The sequence below is a fragment of the Sander lucioperca genome, chromosome 9 (genome assembly GCF_008315115.2).
Source record: "Sander lucioperca isolate FBNREF2018 chromosome 9, SLUC_FBN_1.2, whole genome shotgun sequence".
In the NCBI taxonomy this organism is placed as follows: domain Eukaryota; kingdom Metazoa; phylum Chordata; class Actinopteri; order Perciformes; family Percidae; genus Sander; species Sander lucioperca.
The window spans coordinates 27,393,762-27,414,077 of NC_050181.1; the positions used below are offsets into that span (position 1 = coordinate 27,393,762).

General features: G+C 41.9%; 1 protein-coding gene across 12 annotated transcripts in view; it reads right to left on the reverse strand.

The window, feature by feature from the left end:
• Nucleotides 1–1,168: 1,168 nt before the first annotated feature.
• Nucleotides 1,169–20,316, reverse strand: part of mark2b (MAP/microtubule affinity-regulating kinase 2b) — a 58,888-nt gene continuing 39,740 nt past the window's right edge. For 6 of the 12 annotated variants that reach the window (XM_036005719.1, XM_036005723.1, XM_036005716.1 and 3 more), the window contains exons 15-21: nucleotides 18,958–19,052; nucleotides 15,519–15,659; nucleotides 10,174–10,440; nucleotides 8,015–8,041; nucleotides 4,644–4,682; nucleotides 3,786–3,895; nucleotides 1,169–2,440 (exon numbers count right to left, since the gene is read on the reverse strand). In XM_036005719.1, coding sequence (XP_035861612.1) covers nucleotides 2,091–2,440; nucleotides 3,786–3,895; nucleotides 4,644–4,682; nucleotides 8,015–8,041; nucleotides 10,174–10,440; nucleotides 15,519–15,659; nucleotides 18,958–19,052 — 1,029 coding nt within the window. In that variant the 3' untranslated portion in view covers nucleotides 1,169–2,090. The remainder of the gene's footprint in view (nucleotides 2,441–3,785; nucleotides 3,896–4,643; nucleotides 4,683–8,014; nucleotides 8,042–10,173; nucleotides 10,441–15,518; nucleotides 15,660–18,957; nucleotides 19,053–20,316) is intronic. The other 6 variants (XM_036005718.1, XM_036005722.1, XM_036005720.1 and 3 more) reach the window with 6 other exon arrangements.

A 20,316-nucleotide genomic window follows, 5' to 3' on the forward strand; every position in this document is an offset into this window, starting at 1 on the left:
TCTGCTTCAAGCCATTCTGGGCCGATAAGGCCTTCATAAGAACAGACAGATGAAAGGAAAAAAAATGGCCAAAAACGAACGAGCAGTAGTCGTCACCACCACCATCGAACACCGCTAAACGCACCGATAACTGCTGTCTGCCCGGGGTGGGGGTTATTAGGTTAATGCTATGAGCTGTGTTTAAATGTGTGTGTTAAAGGTGCACTACACTGAAAAGGCAGCAATGATATGATCCGACGTGACCCTTCACACCCTGTCCTCCCCCCCCTCCCCCAAAAAAATCCAAATCTGTACAAACCAAAAAATTTCAACGACACAAAAATATATTATCAAATCAAAAGTAGAAGAAAATAATTCACCATTCGTCATCGTGGATTCTTTTTTTTTTTTTTCTTCTTTTTTTTTTTTTCCAGTGATCTTTTATAATACACACACACACTCACACTCACACTCTCTCACACACACACACACACACACACACACACACTGTTTGTTACATACTCCAAAGAGACCTTGTTTGCGTGTTTGCTCTTTGGGAACACAGCAGAGAGCAACTGGGGAGGGGGGGGAGATGGGGGTGTGTGTGTGTGTGTGTGTGTGTGTGTGTGTGTGTGGGGGGGGGGGTCAGGGTTGACATTCTGGATATGAAGGCGTGATGCCAACCGAAATGATCCCAACATAAAAAAAAACGTACAAATAAATCATTTGAGCATTTATGTGCTGACAACAAAAACAAACCCCAAATGTCATTCTACAAAGAAAGGCAACATAAAAATCCATCAACAACCCCGTCCGCAAACTGTCCTCCCCTCCCGAGTTTCCCCATACGCCCCTCTTTTCCAGTGCACAACTCTTTTTATAAGCCATAAAAGAAGAAGAAGCTCAATCAAAAAAAAAGTACGGACTTAAAGCCGGGTTGAGGCCCGTACAATCGATGGCGTCATCGAGACGAACGGGACTCCTGGGACTTGATGGCGTGAGAGAAATTTAAAAATGAGGAAGAAAAAAGGGAGTGAAGAAGTGAAAAAGATGGATGTGTTTGTGCTGAGTTCAGTTTGAAATTAGAGGGAGAGAGGGTGGTGTACAGTGTGTGTGTGTGTGTGTGTGTGTGTGTGTGTGTGTGAGAGAGGGGAGAAGAGAGGTGGTGGAATCAGATGGATCAGGCGGATTTTTTAAAGTTCATTTTGGAACGGAACGGGAGGGGAGGTTAGGGTGGGCAGGTGGAGGATGGAGAGGGTCCTTTAACCAACAACAGCAGAGTTCTCCGGTAAGTCCATCTGTAGGTGTGCGTTTGTGTGTGTGAGTGTATGTGTGTGTGCACGTGTGTGTGTGTGTGTGTGTGTGTGTGTGTGTGAGAGAGAGAGAAGTCCTGGCTCAGTTGGAGTCCATTCAGTTTCGGAGGAGAATCGGAACAAATGTAATCAAAACTCCTTTGAGTTTTCCAGCAAATAAAGGCTCTGAACTTTCTGTCAATCATCACCACTTAGTTAAGAGTTTTAGAGAGAAAGTAGCAATTCCTCCACTCTCTCTCTTTGTCCTCCATCCAACCCTTTTTTTTTTTTTTTTTTTAAACCTGGTTTCCCTCCTACCCAAAAAGACCTGGCAGCAGAACCGTGCAGAAAAACGGAATAAATAGCAGGAAGATGTGACATGAGTGGTCAAAGTGATCAAAGTGTGACTACTAAAAACAGAGAGAGCAGATCGGACATGCAGAAGAGTGGAACGTCTAGTAGAACGTGACAAAAAAATTAAAAAAAACAGCAGGGAAGAGAGAAGACCTCGGTCTATAAGTACTTCACAACTCAGAGGAAATGGACTCAGAGTTCCTAATGGCAGGGCCTCGTGAACTTTAGGAACAAAACTCCTAGAAAAGAAACGTTTTCTAGTCTCAGAGAACCAATAGCCCTACTTCAGACCTTTGTCCAGATAACAATCGGGTTATTTTTTTAAAGTGTTCTCACCCTATAGCTTACCTCCACAGTGCCCCCACCCCGCTTACAGCATCATCGTCATCCTCCTCCTCGCTATCACCCCCTTCACCCGCCCACCTCCGCCCTTTCATCTCATCTCTCCTCGCTGCTCCTCCGCACTCACAGTTTGAGCTCGTTTGCAATCTTTGAGGCAATGTTCTTGAAGGCGATGGACGTGCCTGAGATGCGTTTGAAGCGCACGCCGTTGAGGGAGAGCCGCGGAAGCTTGCACACCTCCATCTCCCACTGGACGAAGTCGTCGCGCGCCGGGTTGCCCGACACGCACAGCAGCATGTAGCGCTCGCGCATCTCGTACTCGCAGCTGTTGGAGTCGAGCACCTTGCGGATCTCGCGCATCATCTCCATGGGCTCCATGGACGACGTGGTCTTCATGGACCAGGTGAAGCGAAGCGAGCGCGGCTTGGCCGAGTCCTTCTGGCTGCCGATGGCAGGAGGGGTGCCGGTGCCACCTGAGGGGGGAGAGGAAGAGAAAGAGTGGTGAGAGGGAGAAAGGTGAGAGTAATAGAGAGACCAGCGGGAGGACCGAGTTAATAAAAGTGATAAGAGATGGTTGCATGACAAATAAGGGGCGATAAAAGACAGGGACAGCACAGAATGGATAAAAGAGGCAAAGTGAAGTTATGAGAGGACGTGACAGAAGACAGGAAAAGCAAATAAAGTGAGGAGGACAAAGACGGGGGCAGAAAAGGGAGGGGAAAAGGATTGAAAAGCATCAACAAGTGTGGAGAGAGACGTGAAGAATGAGAAAAGAGCGCAGAACGAAAAACGAGATAAAAACCCCCATTAAGGCATTAGTCAGAATAAGAATTGATTAGCGTAAGGTGAAGGAAGAAGTATAACTGAATCAGGATACAACACTTTAAAAACACGTCAATGATAATCTGTTTTTAGGACGTTTAAACTCTCCATACCTGGTAAAGGCCAATGTCTAAATGTCCAATGTTTAAATGAGGCTAAAACACAGCTCCTTATTATCAGTCCTGAGTGCGCCAAAGATCCGGCAGCTGTCTATCTAACTTTTAACCTCCAACATCAAGCTGCAGACTAAGAATTTAGGTGTCACGTTTGATTCTTGGCTGGGTTTTTCTGTTCATCAAGAAACTGTGGGATGGTCAGACACACTTCATCACTGGACAGTGCTGAAAAATGATTCCATGCTCACTCACTGTTGTAGCATCTGAACAAAGACCCTCGTCTTGTTTTGCAAAATAAACCACAGCAGCGACATGACAAGACGATTGCTTTTAAGGTGGAATACTGGGGAAACTCTGTTGTCATAACTTAAGGTGGAGAGCAGGGCTGATTATGGAGAAAAATAAAAAATAAAAAATCATAATCGGGATTATTTTGGCCAATATTGAAATCATAATTATTTAACACGATTACCCATTGGCTTTTGGAAAGATGTTGCAATTATTGAACTTAAAAAACAGTGAAAACACCTAGAACTGTGAAATCTCCCTTCATACGTTTGCTATTCGCACTTTTTTTTTCCTTCCATTCAGAACAGAAGCCAAATAAAAGTTCCAATTTACCCCCCTCCCCGATTAATCTGTTTTTGTGATAATTTTTCGATTAAAGCTATAGTGCGTAGTTTCTGTCTCCCCCATGAGGAATTGTAAGTAACGACAACAAAACTGTCGACGCGTCCACATGATACAAGCCTTCCGTGACTGCGCACGCACTAAAGCTTTAATTGCACAGCCCTAGTGGAGAGGACATCATTATTACTACCAGTGACTGACTATTTATTCTTCTAATGACATTTGAAAATAGCAATACAAGCCAACATACCAGTGTTCCCAGATCCTGGGGAGGAGTTGTTCTCATCATTGTTGGAAGAAGAGGAGAGAACACCACCGGACGTCTTCTCTGACTTGTCCACTGTGCTGCTCAGCATAGACCTGGGTGAGGGATGGGAGGGTGGAAGAGAAGGATAGAGGTGGCCGAAGACAGGAGGAGAAGAAAGAACGGGCAGATAAAGAGATGAGACAACAGGATAGGAAGAGGGAGAGCAGAGGCAGGGAGAAGGAAAGGCGAGGAAGAAGATGAGGAAGAAATAAGCAAAGAGAGAAAAAGAAGAAAAGTGTGAGAATTGAGAGAATTATTTAAAAAGTAGAGACAAAAAAGGAGGGGAGGAGGAGTAGGGAGAAATGGAGGGATGATTGAGAGGAAGAGGGAGATGATGAGGTCGTGGAAATGAAATGAAGACAAAAAGCAAAATTTCTTTCAGTACCCCTGTGTGTGTTTGTGCGTGCACGTCTCTCAGGTTACTAAAATGTGTGTGGATGTGTGTGTGTGACAGTGAATTTGGAGTCTGCTTGCACACAAACACACATTTGGGTACCCTCAGTTCTGATTTCCCCTCACACACACACACACACACACACACACACATGCAGCCAACCTCCCCACCGGCACTCTCACTCTCTGGGATGCTACCATTCAAAGCTTATCTCCCGTCCCCTGATTGGTTAAGCCGTCATCACCATCACCAACCAATTACATCCCAGCTTGTTCCCCCTCCCTCTCCCAGCCATTCACAACAAGCTCAGAAATCATCTACTGATTGGCTCCAGTCTACTGATTGGCAGGCGGTTTTTGGTAGAGTCTGGGGGGTTTGTAGGGTTTTCGGGCTGCTCTGTATCTCACCTGCTCCCCTCATCCCGACCCTCTCCCTCATACGGACTCCTCGAGAAAAATCAACAAAAGTTTAGTCTTTTTGAGGGCTGAGGGCAACAACTGGACTCTTACACAGAAAGTTAATCAGCTGGCGGAACACAGTCGCGCTGCTCGCCATGCCTGCCTGAAATGTTCCAATCCAACCACACCAAATATCTCATGTCCACTCCAAGTGTTCACAGTGGGCAGCCACCTGATGACTTCACAGCACACAATGCAGATCCCAATGCCAGTCCACTCTGAGTCACCCCTATCTCACAGCTCCCTCAATCTGGAGACATCATGAGCGTTCAGTGGGTTGAAAAGACTGAGCTGCACCAGCCATTCATAAAGCCATTATTAAGTTTATGTGTAAAGTCCTTCTTACAATATTAGTAACTACTAGCGTTAATGTTAAAACATAACTGCCAACTGTTTGAAAATGTAGGCATTTATATGTGTCCATGGAGAAATATGTGTCTCAGAGTCAATAGGATTTATGACGTTTACAGTCCAGTGAGAGATGCTAACCTAATGACGTTATTTGATCATTTGGTCTGATGTGATCAGCATAACGTTTTATTATTTGAGGTACATTGTGTTACTTTTGGGAAAAGTAATTTTAAAATATTAGCTAAACAGGTTATTTATTAGTAGCAAGCTAATTTGGCAATTTAATTAATTCAGTTAGCCACGCGACAGTTAGACCTGCCAATTAACAGGTAAAAAATACTTTCCAACAACTAACCTCTATGTAAGAACTAGTTTGTGTGGTGCAACCGGTTTTCATTTAGCGACTCATGAAACTAAACTTGTGTTATAACTAGGCTAAGTCGGGAACTTTCAAAAAGCTGGTGCAACCAGCTGCAGGATGGATGGGGAAAGGGGGATGGATGGAATAGAACAGCTGTGAATGGAATAGAATGGCCTGAATAGAAATGGAACTAAATGTAAATTTTTGACAAAATCTAGACAGCTCAAAATGTTATGGTTTATTTTAGATCAGAATTGAAGTATTTCCAACAAGTTGGAACAGAATGCAATAGCTTGCACTGTGTTGGATTCCAACAAAATGGAAAGTTTGGAACAAAACGTAATATGGAATGATTTGGAATGGAATGGAATGGGTTCACACAAAATGGACTGTTGGGAACAAAATGTGAAATGGAACAGTTTGGACCAGGATGGAATGGTTTGGAACAGAATGGTCGGCACGGTGAGGGCGAGTCGTGCGGCTAAAGGATGTTAGGAGCATTTATGATCCCAGCACTACATTAAAACCTTTATTAGTAACAGTAGACCCACATACAGGTTTGTTTAGAAATCCTACTGTATATAAAACGTGTAAAACACACACACACACTCTCTCTCTCTCTGACAAGACTGAAAACATACAAAACAAACTTCACAGAGAAAAGCGACAAAGAAACACAAAGACAAGAAAACGGCTAAACACATGCAGACAATGGATGGAAAGTGACACATACATGACAAATTCAACAGTTTATGGTCCTAAATTCATTCTGTTGTGGGAAAAGGTCATCAATATTTTGCCCCATTCAAAAAAAAAAAAAATACATAAAATACCTTCTGCAACAGAAATATGGTTACAAATGTAGCACATGGGAAAATGACAAGTGGGAGAAGTGCAAACACGTTACACAGGGATATCTTAAATAATAGAGGAAAATTGGTGAACAATGTAACATTTAATAAGTTGATAAGGATGAGATGATTACCAAATATATTCTACTTTACTTACTGAGAACCTTCACTGTCCACTACATAAAGTGCACTGTAAATACATGCAGCTAAAATCTATTCATATACTCATAAACGGAACAACCCTTTGACCCTTTGCCTCATATGTATACACATATGTTCAAGGCAGATTCATTATTTCTCCCTCTCATATTTCAAATTTAATGATTTATGAGAATCCTTAAATAAGCCAAAGGCTTTGCTACTTATATAGAAAAACTGAAAGTTAGTTTATCCAAAAAATAGCATTACAACTTCTACCCACCAGGTGGAGCAATGGTCCAGATTAAAAGGAAAATTGCTCTACCAGCTGGTGAAAAGCAGACAACACACTCAAAAGCAAGAGTGTGTTAGACAAATGTGGTTGTGAAATGTGTGTTCAGCGTGTACATATATGAATGTAAAATGTGTCATCGTGTTTAGCATCTGCATATAGTGCAAATATCTATGTGAGCATGGAGCCATGTTGTCTGTGCAAATGTACATATGTGTGCATCGAGTGTCATCTGTGTGTGGGTCCGAGGCATAAAAGGTATTTTCCAGCCAGAGTAGGTCAAAGCCATCCAGTTCTGTTACCGCTGCTGTTAGAGAGCCAGTGCCAGAGTGAGAACACAGCAATGAAAGAAAATCAAGAGTGCAGCCTCCAGAAAAGAGTGCAGCCTGAGAAACACTGAATCCCCGTCCCTCCCAGATCCTCTCCTTCCCTTTACGTCCATCCACAACTACAGCCGGGGACTTGTTATTATCAATTACTTCCCCTGTGGGATCCTCACAAACTAAAAACTACTACAGTCTCTAATTTGACCAAACCAATGAAAGCAGAGAGGTGAGATGGGTGGTAGTTTGGTAGGTGTTGTTAGCTTGGATAATGGTTAGCAACATTACATAATCCTGGGCAAAGAAAGTCAGCCAGACTAAAATTGAAAAAAAACACCTGCTGATAACAGCTTAAAAATCAATGTTTGTTTTTTTCTCTCTCATATGCTTATGGAAATGTGGACATTAATACATGATGCTGTTTATGGATCCAGTTTTGAAGATATGGAGAAGAAGACCTCCATTAAGCTCCAAATAAGACCAACATTACCTGCATCTGAAGCTAAGGAAAGGGTAGAAAGGGAGCAGTTTAATCTATTGCACCATTAAGACTCAACCTAAATCTGGGACGCTACAGGGGAATACGAGCTCTCACACACTCTACTTGGTAAATAAATGGGGGAAAAAAAAGGAGGGATAAGGAGGAGGTGGGTGGGAGAGACGATGGAGGGACAAAGAGGAAGAGGGGTGAGGTGTTATTGTGCCACATGATGATGGAGTGAGTGAGTTAAGTGAGTGGGCAGCTGGGTGAGGGGGAAGTTAGTAAAAAATGAACACGGCACTCAAAACCAGAAGGCTCAAAAAAAAGGGGCCAACCACAGAAAAAAGGAGGAGAAAAGATAAGGCTCAAGGCACAAAAGAAAGATTTCAACAAAAAGCTGCACGAAACACCAACAGGGGAGGAAATATAAATATATATATATATATATGTAAAATATATATGAAGAAGAGAATATACGTATATATATCAAGGGGTTATATTTAACGTTGGGGGTGTTGCCTACCTTCTCGGAAACCTGAACGAGAGATTTCTACAAAAACAAAAGAGGGATAAAGAAAGAAAGAGAAACAAACGTATATATAAAAAGGTATAGATTTATGACTTTCCTGTAAAAGACAAGCTGCCCTCTGAGTAGCAAACTTTAAAGCAAACTGTCCAACATGAACCAGGCTCATTTAGGATTGAAGCAGCAAGCACAACCATCATTAAATTACCAAAAATAATCAAAATCAGTGTTACTGCAGTCGACTTTCATTATTAAACGCACACCGGAACACCTTACATGGATTTAATGAATTCTGTGGGAAAATTCCATTAAGAGACCTTGTTTGAACACAGACACCCCCCCCCTCCCAACATGAAATGAAGTGCTCCTCCACATACAGAGCAGTCCTGGGTGATCCTGAAAAGAAGCGTCCGTGAGGTGAAAAGTTCAAATGTGATTTAAAAGGGAGAGAAAAAAAACACTTCCTATGAGCACACAAAGACACATTTCAAATGAAAATGCACAGGTTAAGCAACAACTTAATCTTTAACACACATTGAGAAACTTAAGCTGTCACACCCACATGCAAGTACACCGATGTGTTTGAAGGACGGAGAAATATCACTCCAGACCAAGCAGGAAAATGCAGTGGTGAGGTTATATGATATGTTAATAAAACACATAGCTTTAGTGCACGTGTGTGTGTGTGTGTGTGTGTGTGTGTGTGTGTGTGTGTGGTCAAACTGCACAAATGCAACACAATCTCTCTGTCTCCACCACCTCTACTTCCTACCAGCACGCCAAGTTGTGTGTGCGTGCATGTGTGTCAAGGTGTCCCCACTAGTGGTATTTATAGTTGAGGGAAAAGTGATATCTCCGGTGTAACCATGGATACTGTCGCCACGGCGCTACAGTATCTCTGAGTGGGAGGCCTAGAGAGTGGCTGTGCCTGTTCCTCCGCCTTTCGCACGCACGCGCACACGCACACGCACACGCACACACACACACACACACACACACCTTTGATTTTCAAGCTAATATCACCAAAAATACAAGCAGTACTCTTTCTTTCTCTTACTCCCTTCCTCACACACATTTCAACACTTGTATTCATAATGAGCCTCCGGAGCTGCTTGGTGACACAGGAGCGATGACGAAAATCTCAACTTTACCACATCATCCATTTCTACTGCGGCCTCGGATTGTAATGTGCCAGTCAGCCTCGCTGCTCCTTTTTTTTCTCCCATCTGTGCACTTTTACTTTTCTCCCATTCTGACTCCGCTGCGTACAGACTTCATCGCCCTTCATACATGATTTAGATCAAACATTGTCTTAGATCTTTCTATCGAACTAGCAGAAACCACTGGGCTTGGCAAGTTGAAATATCGGTCTAGATGTCACAAGACACTGTAGTCAAAGAATTGGTAAGTTAGTCAGGTTTTTCCTTCCCTTCCACTTTTATAACCACAATGTACTGTCTTCACCTTACTGTATTTACACAGCAGAGTTGGATCAAAGCTACAAAGCTGACTTCACTTCCAGAGAAAATTAAATTAAATTTAAATAAAACAAGTTTAGCTTTGATTACAACGAGGTAGCCATAAGAGCAGTTTTAGTGCTGTAATCTGCAGTAGAGGACTGAGATGAAAACTGGGCCAGACGTGGAACCAAAACCAAAATTACTCCTCACTCACCACTGCTCCAAACAAAATTATAGAGGAGACACAGCTGTTCCCTTCCTCTCCCTTTCTACTCCCAGCAGAGTTACAGATCAGCACAAGTTTAGTGATAGGGATGAGATGAGACCAGCCCCTTTAAAGAAATACTCTGAAAACTAGTGATGACTTGGACGTACGGTGCGTTGTTCCTGAGAGGAAATGAGCACATGAAATGACTTGTAACGTAAACCTAGTCATTTTCTCTTTAAAGCTGAAACCTCAACACTCAGAAAAAGCTTCAACATGTACTTGTGCTGCAAAGTAGCTGGATAATAAGTACAGCTGCTACCACGACTGCTCTGCATTTACTAAGCTAAAAACTTTCTTCTTCTGCCACATATCGTCTGCTGTCCTATCTGTCTTGCTACTTCCTTTCTCTTCTCTATGACACTTAAACCACAGAGTATAAATATTCACCCTTCCCATTTTCCCATGCTTCTCTCTTTTCTGCCACTCACCTGCGTACAAACTTGGATGTGAACTTGCTGAAAATCCCTGTGGCGCCATGTGTCCTCCGGGCCTGGCTGTTGCCATGTGACAGTGACGGGGACGCGGGCCCGCCGGGGTAGGCGGAGCCCTGCTGGTCCCGGGCACCCCGCTGCTGGCCTGCGTGGAATGTGCTGCGGATGCCCACCCCTCGGGAGAAGTTGGTGCGGTCTGACGCGGCAGCGCTGCTGATGTTGTGGGCAGATGGGGAGGCCCCGGGCGCCCGCTGAGTAGGGGCACTATAGAGAAGGAGTGGGAAGAAAGAGGAGGAAAATGGAGGGAGGGAGGGTAAAGAAAAAGGTGATTCAGAGGAGGGGAGGATGTAGAAGAGAAGAGAGGTGGATGCGGAGAAGATGAAGAAGGTGCAAAATAATTGGGAGCGGGATTGGGAAGAGGTTGGAAGGTGTGATGAGAGAGAAGGCAGCGAAGAGGAGGTGCAAATGAAGAAGAATTCAGGGTTACGAAGATTGGGTAGGAAATTAGAGAAGAGAAAGCAGGAAATGAGGAAAGTATGATAGAGGAAGGGTGGGGAAGATGGAATGAAAGGGGAAAGGTAGATGAACAAAGTGAGGAGTATGAGGTGATGCAGTAGGAGTAGAAAGAAAGGAAAGAGTTTTAAACAAGAGGGGATGGGAATAAAGAGGAGGGATGTGGGAGAGGAACAAGCGTTAGGCAAACACTTGCAGAAGAAAATCACTTCCTTTTGATGTGCTACTTACCTTAGTGTAAGGTCATACAAGTATCTATGTCTGTTCAACGTCTGCTCGCCCTGATGTTTCATATAATCCCTTAAGTCAGCCAAGTCAGTATTTAGGGCCACATCAGGTTACTGACACACGCTCACACACTCAGTTAATCCTCATTGCTTCAACTGTAGGGCAAGGCATCAAACACACACATACTCCCGCACGCACGCAGACATCGGCGGACATCATTTTCGGTCGTTTTCAAGCTAATACCATCAACAATACAAGCACGCACTTCCCTGAGCTAAAAACTTGCATTTCATTTGTCAGCATGTGTGTGGCAGCAGTACACCTGCAGCACATAGCAAACACAACAAACAGAAATGGCAAAAAGCACACAAAGTGAAAGTGGAATAAATAGAGAACCTAATACAAATGCACCGTCCACTGTAGAGGGCTGCAATGGGACTGGGATACCACATAACACAAATGTTGCAGGTGCAGGATATGGTTACTCAAATGTGGGTCGTCACGACATCATGACAAAATTTCATATATGAAAATAGGCTTAATTACTAGGCATTAGCATCCAAGTAAATGTTTGGCCCACCATTAAAACCAGTGACGAAAAAAGTTCAGTTTATTTGTTTTATATCCCTCACAGAGGGACACAATCTGAAATCCATGTAGTTTCCACATCTTTTAAAGATGGGTAGCTGAATAACTGCATTGTCAGTTTTTAAGGACTACACGTGTTGTTTTCCCCTGTGGGATGGAGTGGGAGTTGAATGGTGTATCTGCTGGAGCAAGCGGTGACGGTCAAAAATGATCTGAGAGGGATTAAAAAAGCAATCCCATGCAGACCTCTAATACACTTAAAGAGCTTGTAAGTCAAGATTACAGTTGTGTGATGAACAGCTTCAACACATCCTTTAATTTGATATGGATATGTTCAAGTTGTGCACAGAGGACGAAATATACCTATCCAGACAAAGATACAGCTTTTCTATGGATACAGATGCAAGGAAAGAAAGGCTGGATCAGGCAGGTTAGTGGGGACCAGTGAGACATATTATAGTTAATGAAGATGACTGTTGATTGGGAAGGAATACATATTGCAAAGAGGAAAATGGATGTAATATTTTCCAATTGTTTCAACATATGAAAGCATTCTATTGTCACTTAAAGGTCCCATTTTATGCTCATTTTCAGGTTCATACTGTATTTGGGGTTTCTACTAGAACATGCCTACGTGCTTTAATGTTTAAAAAGCACTGTATTTTTTTTCATAATGTCTGTCAGAATATACCTGCATTCACCCTCTGTCTGAAATGCTCCGTTTTAGCGCCTGTCTCTTTAAGCCCACCTCCCAAAAAAGCCCAGTCTTCTCTGATTGGTCAGCGTTTCGGGGTCTTCTGCATCTAAGCTCTCGGTGCACCGTCATTGCAGCTGGAGAAAGACTGTAACAGCACTGTAGCAGCACTTTCTAACTATATATAGTAAAGTTGTGACATCACAACCATACAGAAGTCCTGACGGCTCGTTTAAAAGGCACTGTCTCTGAATACGCATCTCTCTGTGGATTGAGCGTTTTTATTTTCACAGTATTTATAAAGCACCTCGACCTGCCTTATAATCAAAAAAGAACAGTGACATCGAAATCTCACTTTTTACAATATGGGACCTTTAGGAAAAAGAGCAGTGACAGACTAAGTATCTAAAAAAGGTGTGTTATAGCACGGTTTGGCTGATGGTGCTGGATGATTTTCACGCTGGGCATACCTGATTTGCATATAGTACACCGCACCTCTATGTTATACAAATGTGGAGCTGCCCGTGTGCAGCGTGGCTTGCTTCATTACAGTGCATCATGAATGCTCATGCAGTAAAAGAGGTTGTTAATAATAATCTTAATTCATGAGAATGGCATTTCAAATGCATTTTTCAGAAGGGTATTTGGAGACAGCTGGAGAAAACAGGAATGGGTGGGATTTAAGGGCACAGACTATGTTCTGAGAAAAAGGTGCCTATTCCTCACTTAGAATACAGTCTGTGTTGGAGCGGTACCTTCTCTCCAGTGTTCCCAACCAGGTTCTGAACAGCCCAAGCTCACTGCTGAACGACGCATGCAACAGAGCAAGACTTCAACATAGAGCAGACAAAACCACATACAGCCAGAGGGCCACCTTGACATTTGCTCTGCTGGAATTTTAGCCTGACATTTGTGTGGGGAGGGTTTCACTAGACAACTGTCACAAAAAGGGTGGGGGTCTCCTGAAGCTGAACTGATATGCCACTTGCACAGACAGACGGTATTTAAGGTAGCTGAGGAACATATTCAAAGACCTTCCACCGTATATTGTGACACATGGCTGGAAAGAAAGAAGAAAAAAAAAGGTCTAAAACTCAAAAAATATCAAAGTAGCCCTCGAAACAGACACTATATAGCAATAAAGCATAAAGCAAGCTAAACAACAAAGCACGCACGCACACACACACACGCACAGACAGCAAATACACACAAAGTTCCCACGAATGACCAACAAGACACAGTCAGGTCACTACTCCATTTCTTTCATTCAACGAAGACACGCCAAAGTAAAGTTAACACTTAATACATGAAGACGGGGTTTTCCCAGGCAACTTCATAACTAAGGTGGGTTTACACAGCAGATTGAGGCTGTATGAGAAGCACTTAACCACCTTTGAGAACCAAAAACAGTCTGTGGGAACCTTAAAAGGGAGTCCACTTCTTTTCACAGGACTAAAATTCCCTTGTCCAAGCCAGGGAAAATCCTTTTGTCGACAAACACAGCATGTCAAAAAAAAGTATATTATTAGGCATATTAAATATCAAAATATCTATACATGCAACAGATTATATGGATACATTGTCACAAAAACATGCATCAACAAAACTATTACTCTACATTTTATCTGATTCTCTCCCCCCCCACCCCCCAAAAAAATGTCTTTCTCTTCAATACCACTTTTTTAGGACATCTTTATGATTGTGATGAATGATTACTGTATGACAACTGTAACTGCTGTTGACTAACCATCCACATAGATGGAGAACATCTTTGCATGCAGTCATTTAAAGTAGTGACCGCCACTTTGTTTTTAATCAGCATGATGTTAACGCCATCCAATCTTTGACACAGACTCTCACTAACGCAGCTTACGGCTTAGAAACTTAACCTGCAAACGTCAACATTAGTCGTTTTAGATGCTGAATAATGTAATAATGTAAAGGTGAATTTCTGGATGTATCTCCATAGACATTTTTCTTAGTTTTTTCTTTATTTAATAATAAAACCGTATAAACAGTCAACTAATCAGGGGTGAAAATAGGTTATACTTTAAAGCTTGACTTAAATGACACAAAATGCCTAAGATGACAGTAAATAACACTTTTATCCTGTAATGTCTACACAACGCTTCTATGTAATGCCATCTCATTCAACTTGTTTTACTTATTTTATTCCTTGACCTAGAAGCCATACAGCACACTTCACGATCCAGCCAGTCAATAACCAAGCTTGTATGAAGGCCTAGTCTGCATCCAGTTTATTAGCTATTGAAACCACTGCATGTGAAAACCTGATCCCTGCTGTATTTTTTTTGTCCTGCCAGGAAACAAAACAAGCAAAGTATCTGGTCTGTCAAAGGTACAGCACAGTGAAAAACTTGCTCATCTTGTTCTCAAGCTCTGACTGACTGACAGTTATGATCCGCTGGGTGGTGTGAGGTTTGAGAGTGACTGATTGGCCATATATGTCAACATCTCCACACTGAGTTTAGCTTGTACAGCTTTTATTGAGCTCCACAAACTACTTCCTGGCTGTTGCTAAGTAACTGTTGCGTCTATGATGGCTAGTCTTCGAAATGCTGGACATCTTACTATGGTGGTGCTGTAGTGGTAAATATATACAGTAACAGACAGATTACTAGAACAGCACTTAAAGAAATTGATGGCATACCAGCTCAAAATAATCTTGCCTTAAGATAAGGTTGTGTTAATGCTAACTGTACTTCTGTGTAGGAGTTTTACAGTAGATTTAAACTGCATATGTTTCCAAAACTGTACACATAATACCCATCATAGAAAAAGGAAAGAATACAAATGTATAATTTTCACAGGTCAGACTTCTCAACTTCTTTTTGGCTCAACAATTTCCTATTTTGGAAACGTCTTGATCTCTTGAATGTGTTGGCAAATGTAGTCTTTCTTACAGTGTATTTCTCTTAATATCTACAATATATACAGTAGGAGGAGCTCTTAGTTGATTTAAAGACTGTCTAAAAAGGTCTTTAAACCTTTTTAAAGACCTACTTTAAAAAGGTCTAAAGTATATGAGAATAAATGATAGAGAGAAACTGTTAAAGCTAGGGTAATGTGTCATGTTAGCCTATGTGAACGTGTTTGAGAGGTGGCTGTTGGAAAATCTCCCTCTTTGATCGATTTCACAATTGTTGGGGGGGGGGGGCATCAAATCATTTTATCCTTTCTTCATCACTCCTTTTTGTCCATCGAGTTCTTGCGGGAAGAATGATAAAGTAAAGTGGTACGAGTAGAAAGGGGTTGTGAGCTATGAGCATATGTGGGTGCGTGTGTGAGAGAGACTTGCCTGGGCCGTGGTGCGTGCAGGTCAGAGGGGCAGGGATGATTGGAGGAGGACAGGGACTTGTGGTGGCGGGGACGCGAGGAGGAGGAGGAGAGGACGGCAGCGGCAGAGGCAGTGGAGGCGCGGGAGCCCGGAGTGTTTAGGCTGGGAGGAGGGGGATGAACAGGAGGAGTGCCCCGCCCAACGCACAAACACACACACACACACACACACACACACACACGACCGACACGAGACAGATGCACCAAAACGTCACGCAATCAAACATACATACGAACATGACATACACACACATTCACACACACACACACACACACACACACACACACACACACACACACACACACAGGGCGGGGTTTGTGTGTGGGTGGGCGGGGAGGTGAGGTGGAGCATGGTTAGAAGCAGCACTTACCAAACACAGTAAGGGGGGAGGGAAGAGGAAGGAGGGAAGAACAGTGGACGTAGAGACAAAAAGGAGACAGAAAACAGAGCAAAAGGACTTGAACAAAGAAGAAAAGTTGGTCTTTTTCGCTGCTGACATTGTTTCATTGTGATTTCACCAGAAAGCAATCAGAAACCACAATCAAATGCTGACTGTGTTCTTGTGTTTTCATGTAAAATCTACCTGACACAAAAGTTAGAGCACAAAAGACCACCTTTAACACACACTTTTCTTTTGGCTAGGAAGACTGAAAACACACACAAGACAAATGATGTGGACAAAGTCAGGTTACCAATATTATAGAAATGGGCAAAGCAACAAAAATCACAAAGTACCACATAAAGACTTAAGGCACCGACACCCTCAGTGTGTAAATATCTTGTTTTATCTATCCTAAAATACTTGCTGCTTTTTTAAATGTCTTTTTTGTCTATCTTTTGAATCTTTTGTAGAGCACACTGCATTCATTGTATGGTTTTGTAAGAACAAGACAAACCGTTAAATTCTACATTAAAACCAATTACCTTATGCTCTTTCTCAGATAATAATTGGCAGAGGTAAGGTGCTGAGTTTATTCATGAAGTATATGGTTGGCAGGAAAAATAATAAATATAAAGTAATAATAATAATAATAATAATAATAATAATAATAATAATAATAAATAAAGCTGCTTTCACAGTCCTGTTATGAAAGAATCACTCAGACCTCTGAGCATGCAGTTTTATGGATTTGACCTGTCTCGAGACTTCTGCCTGTCAAGTCCCCGACTTTCCAGTTCTTCCTTGCCTTTACTACTGCAAACAATCTAAACTACATATGTGACAAAGACTAGTTTATTGAAATATTCAAGCAAAACAACACTGGCTATTTTCCTCTCTCTCTCTCTCTCTCTCTCAGCAAGGCTGCTACGTGCAGCTCTAACTTGACTTTATCCACACACAGAAACAAACTCAGTAAGAAGACAGGGGAGAGTGGTACCAGAGGGAGAGAGATAGAATAAGAGAGAGCAGAGGAATTAGCAATGAGAGAGGGACATTTAGAGAGGTTAACCAAACAGCTGCTAATTACACAGAAAACAAACACATAGCCGAGAGAAACACGCACTCTTTCTGACAGGGGTTAGTACGGCCAGTGATGGAAAAATAACTGCATTCACTAGGCGACCCAGTGTGTGACAAGAGTTTGAGCATGTGTGACATGTATGTTTGTAAGCATGTGTGTGTGTGTGTGTCAATGAGTTTGTATGTTTACCACCTCTGTGTGAGTGTAGATATTTTTGTGTATGTGTAAGCCTATTAACGGGACCATATAGGACCACTAAGAGTTAATATTCCATCACAAGTCTTCCTAATCTCCTTAGAGAGAGGGGAGAAAAAGAAAAGAGAAGAAAGATTAATATAAAGACAAGAATGTAAAAGGGAAGCTGGAAAAAACAAGTAAAGAAAGGAGGTGCCTAGTAAAATGTGAGTGACTTAAGATCCAGAGGGCAAGAGCTCAGACGTGGGTAAAAGAACACCAAACAAAGAAAATTAGAAAAAGACAAAAAAAGGGAAAAAGAAAAACGGGAAAGGGAAGGGTGTAACAAGTATAAAAGGCCAAACTTCAAAGCATTAATGATGATCAAATAAAGTTACTTTAAAATCAAAGCAGATGACAACCACTATGTTAGCAGAGCTTAACATGGCTATTAGACCCACAGTGCTAAAAAACAACAATGCTGTCTCAAATGACCACATCGTCACTATGTAGTGCTTAGACTGAAAGACGATGACAAAAGGAAAAAATAACAGAAATATCTTAAAACTTATCAAAATTTATCACCCTGACTCAATTTAGTAATTTTTATCATGTTGTAGGTAAGGCACTATGTTGGAAACGAGGGGGTCATTTGAGACTGATTCATGAACAGGTAATAAGGTAGTAAGGTAATAAAGCAATAATGATAATGAATGTAGAAGGGGTTATGGTTTGGCTTAATGTTTAATGCTCGTGAAAAAGCACACAAAGCATGTGGCTGGTTAAGCATGAGTGATGTGTGCGCTGTTGTATGTGTGGACACATGAGGCGTATTCAGCACCAGAGGCTTACAATCGCAGGCGACCAACTCAACGACTTCACTCGACCGCTAAATTTACCGCGTGAAGGTGTTTTTATGGCCTTAAAATGAATATTAGAAAGTCCACAATCAGGCAACTCAAAAACGGACAAAAAGTTGTTTTGTCCATTGGAATTGTGGTTGAGAAAGAACATTTAGAAAGGATGAAATGAGAAAGGGGAAAAGGGAGGGCATGTCACACTCAGCAATATCCCAATCCAATTAAAGACTAGTGAAAAAGAGGGGAGCTTGATTTATGGCTAAACCCAATGGTAGACATTATGTCATTTATTTTATTTTCTCCATAATCCCAGTAATCCTGTCTTTTGGTCTTCTGTTGGATTTTGCACCTGCTAAAACCTTTAACTGTCTATCCCTGATTTGACTTTGGGCAAAAACTTTGATTTAACTACAAGTTTGGGGAAGTCAAAGTACAAAAAAAAAACATTTTAATAAAGGAACGGAACAGAAAGAAGGATAAGAGTTTAAAGGACAAGTGAGGTCTTCATGTGTCGAACCCTGCCTCTGCTCTGACTGGCAGTCCTCCATCACACCATCATGGGTAATCTGTAATCTACTGGAGGTTTGGCCTAAATTCCCAAAGGGAGTCTGATTTCCTTCTCTAGGAGGGCTCACCCCATCCTGAGGGGAAGCTGGGGGCCTGAGCCAGCTGGCTGAGCTCAGGAGAGTACCAGCCAAGGTCTGGGATTCAGTCACTGAGACAGCTGTGGGACTGCTTCATTCACAAACCATGGTGAGTGTGTTTATAGTATGTGTAGCAGTGCTGCCTCACTGCAACTACTTGAGTTGCCCGTGATGAGAGAGAAAGAGGGTACGTGAGACAGTTTGTATGTAACTGTAAGTTTTACATTGTGTGCGGGTGTGTATATATGTGTGTTTGTACCTGTCCTTGCCGTTCTGGATGCCCTGGCCCAGCGTGGCTCTCTCAGTCAGAGGAGAGTTCCGACTGCGACTAGTACCAGTGGACAGGATGCTATTCTGAATGGAGAGAAGAAGAAAATATGAAGAATGTTAAAACTATAGAAATGTCAAGGATTGAGGACTGAGTTAAAGATGGTGAGAGATCAGTGCAGTGGTCAGAGGATGATGAAATATTATTACTGGAACAGCCCCAAGCAGGCGCCCCGATCAGCATGGACGAGTGACCTTAATTGGCAACATTAATTCAATTTTAACCAAATCTGGCCTCAAGAGTATTTCCTGTGACAAATTTATTTTTCTGCAGCTTATCAAAAATTAACTCACGATCATGCAATTACAAAACCCATTTCAATTTCACCTCAAAAAAAATCTTGAATTGTCATTTAAAAGGCACTGCAATCCCACACAGGTGTATTCCATTGCCCTGACACATTATCCATCTGCTCAGGTTGAGGTTGGGTGGTGCTATACTGGGAATTGCACAATGTTACCTAAGTTCACATACTAATAAAAATGATAAAAGTCTAAGCTGTCCTTAGTCTGCCCACATAGACCTGAGAAGAGGCCTTATCAGGTAACTTAAATGAAAACTGCTGTGCAGGTGAACCATGGGTGTGTAAGGACTTTAAATTTCACATACTGCATTTTACACAAAATCTATGAAACCATTATAGTAAGGAGACACAAAACAAACTCAAACACATTCCCTATCATTTCTAAAAAAAAAAAAAAAAAATTAAGTTGTAAGTTTTTATACCCGTAACACATTTGTTGGTAGGTTTCATATAGAAAGTGTCATCTGTTTTATATTATGTATTTAGTTGGCTGACACTGTTGAGGAAGTTATAATATAGCCTTGGGTTCCTAATTGAAAATGAAATCATGGCTTAATTCCATTCAGCTGTTGCAGTGTCAAGACCCTTGGTATTGTGGATACTGGCTCATTGGACACTGGTATGGCTTACCAGGACACTTAAATGAAGAAATCATTTATGCTACTTGCAGCACCTGTGCTTTTCGACAAGTCAAAGTGTCTGCTGTGAAAAAAGGCCTATAGTTTTGCCTCAACACCAAGATAAATACAATATAACAATATTTTGGGTGTGTATAACTAATGCACTTAAACTGGACAAATATAAAAAGTCCAGAAATTGGCATCAAATAACTGTAATGTTGTGAGACAAGGAAAAGGTCTCATTTGAGATGACCAAAAACCCAAAGATGGGTTATAAACACAAAAGACCATCATAGTAATATGCCCATTTATTTCAATGAGTTTAATTATTAACTGCCATCTGTTTTGATCTTTGGACCATAGATT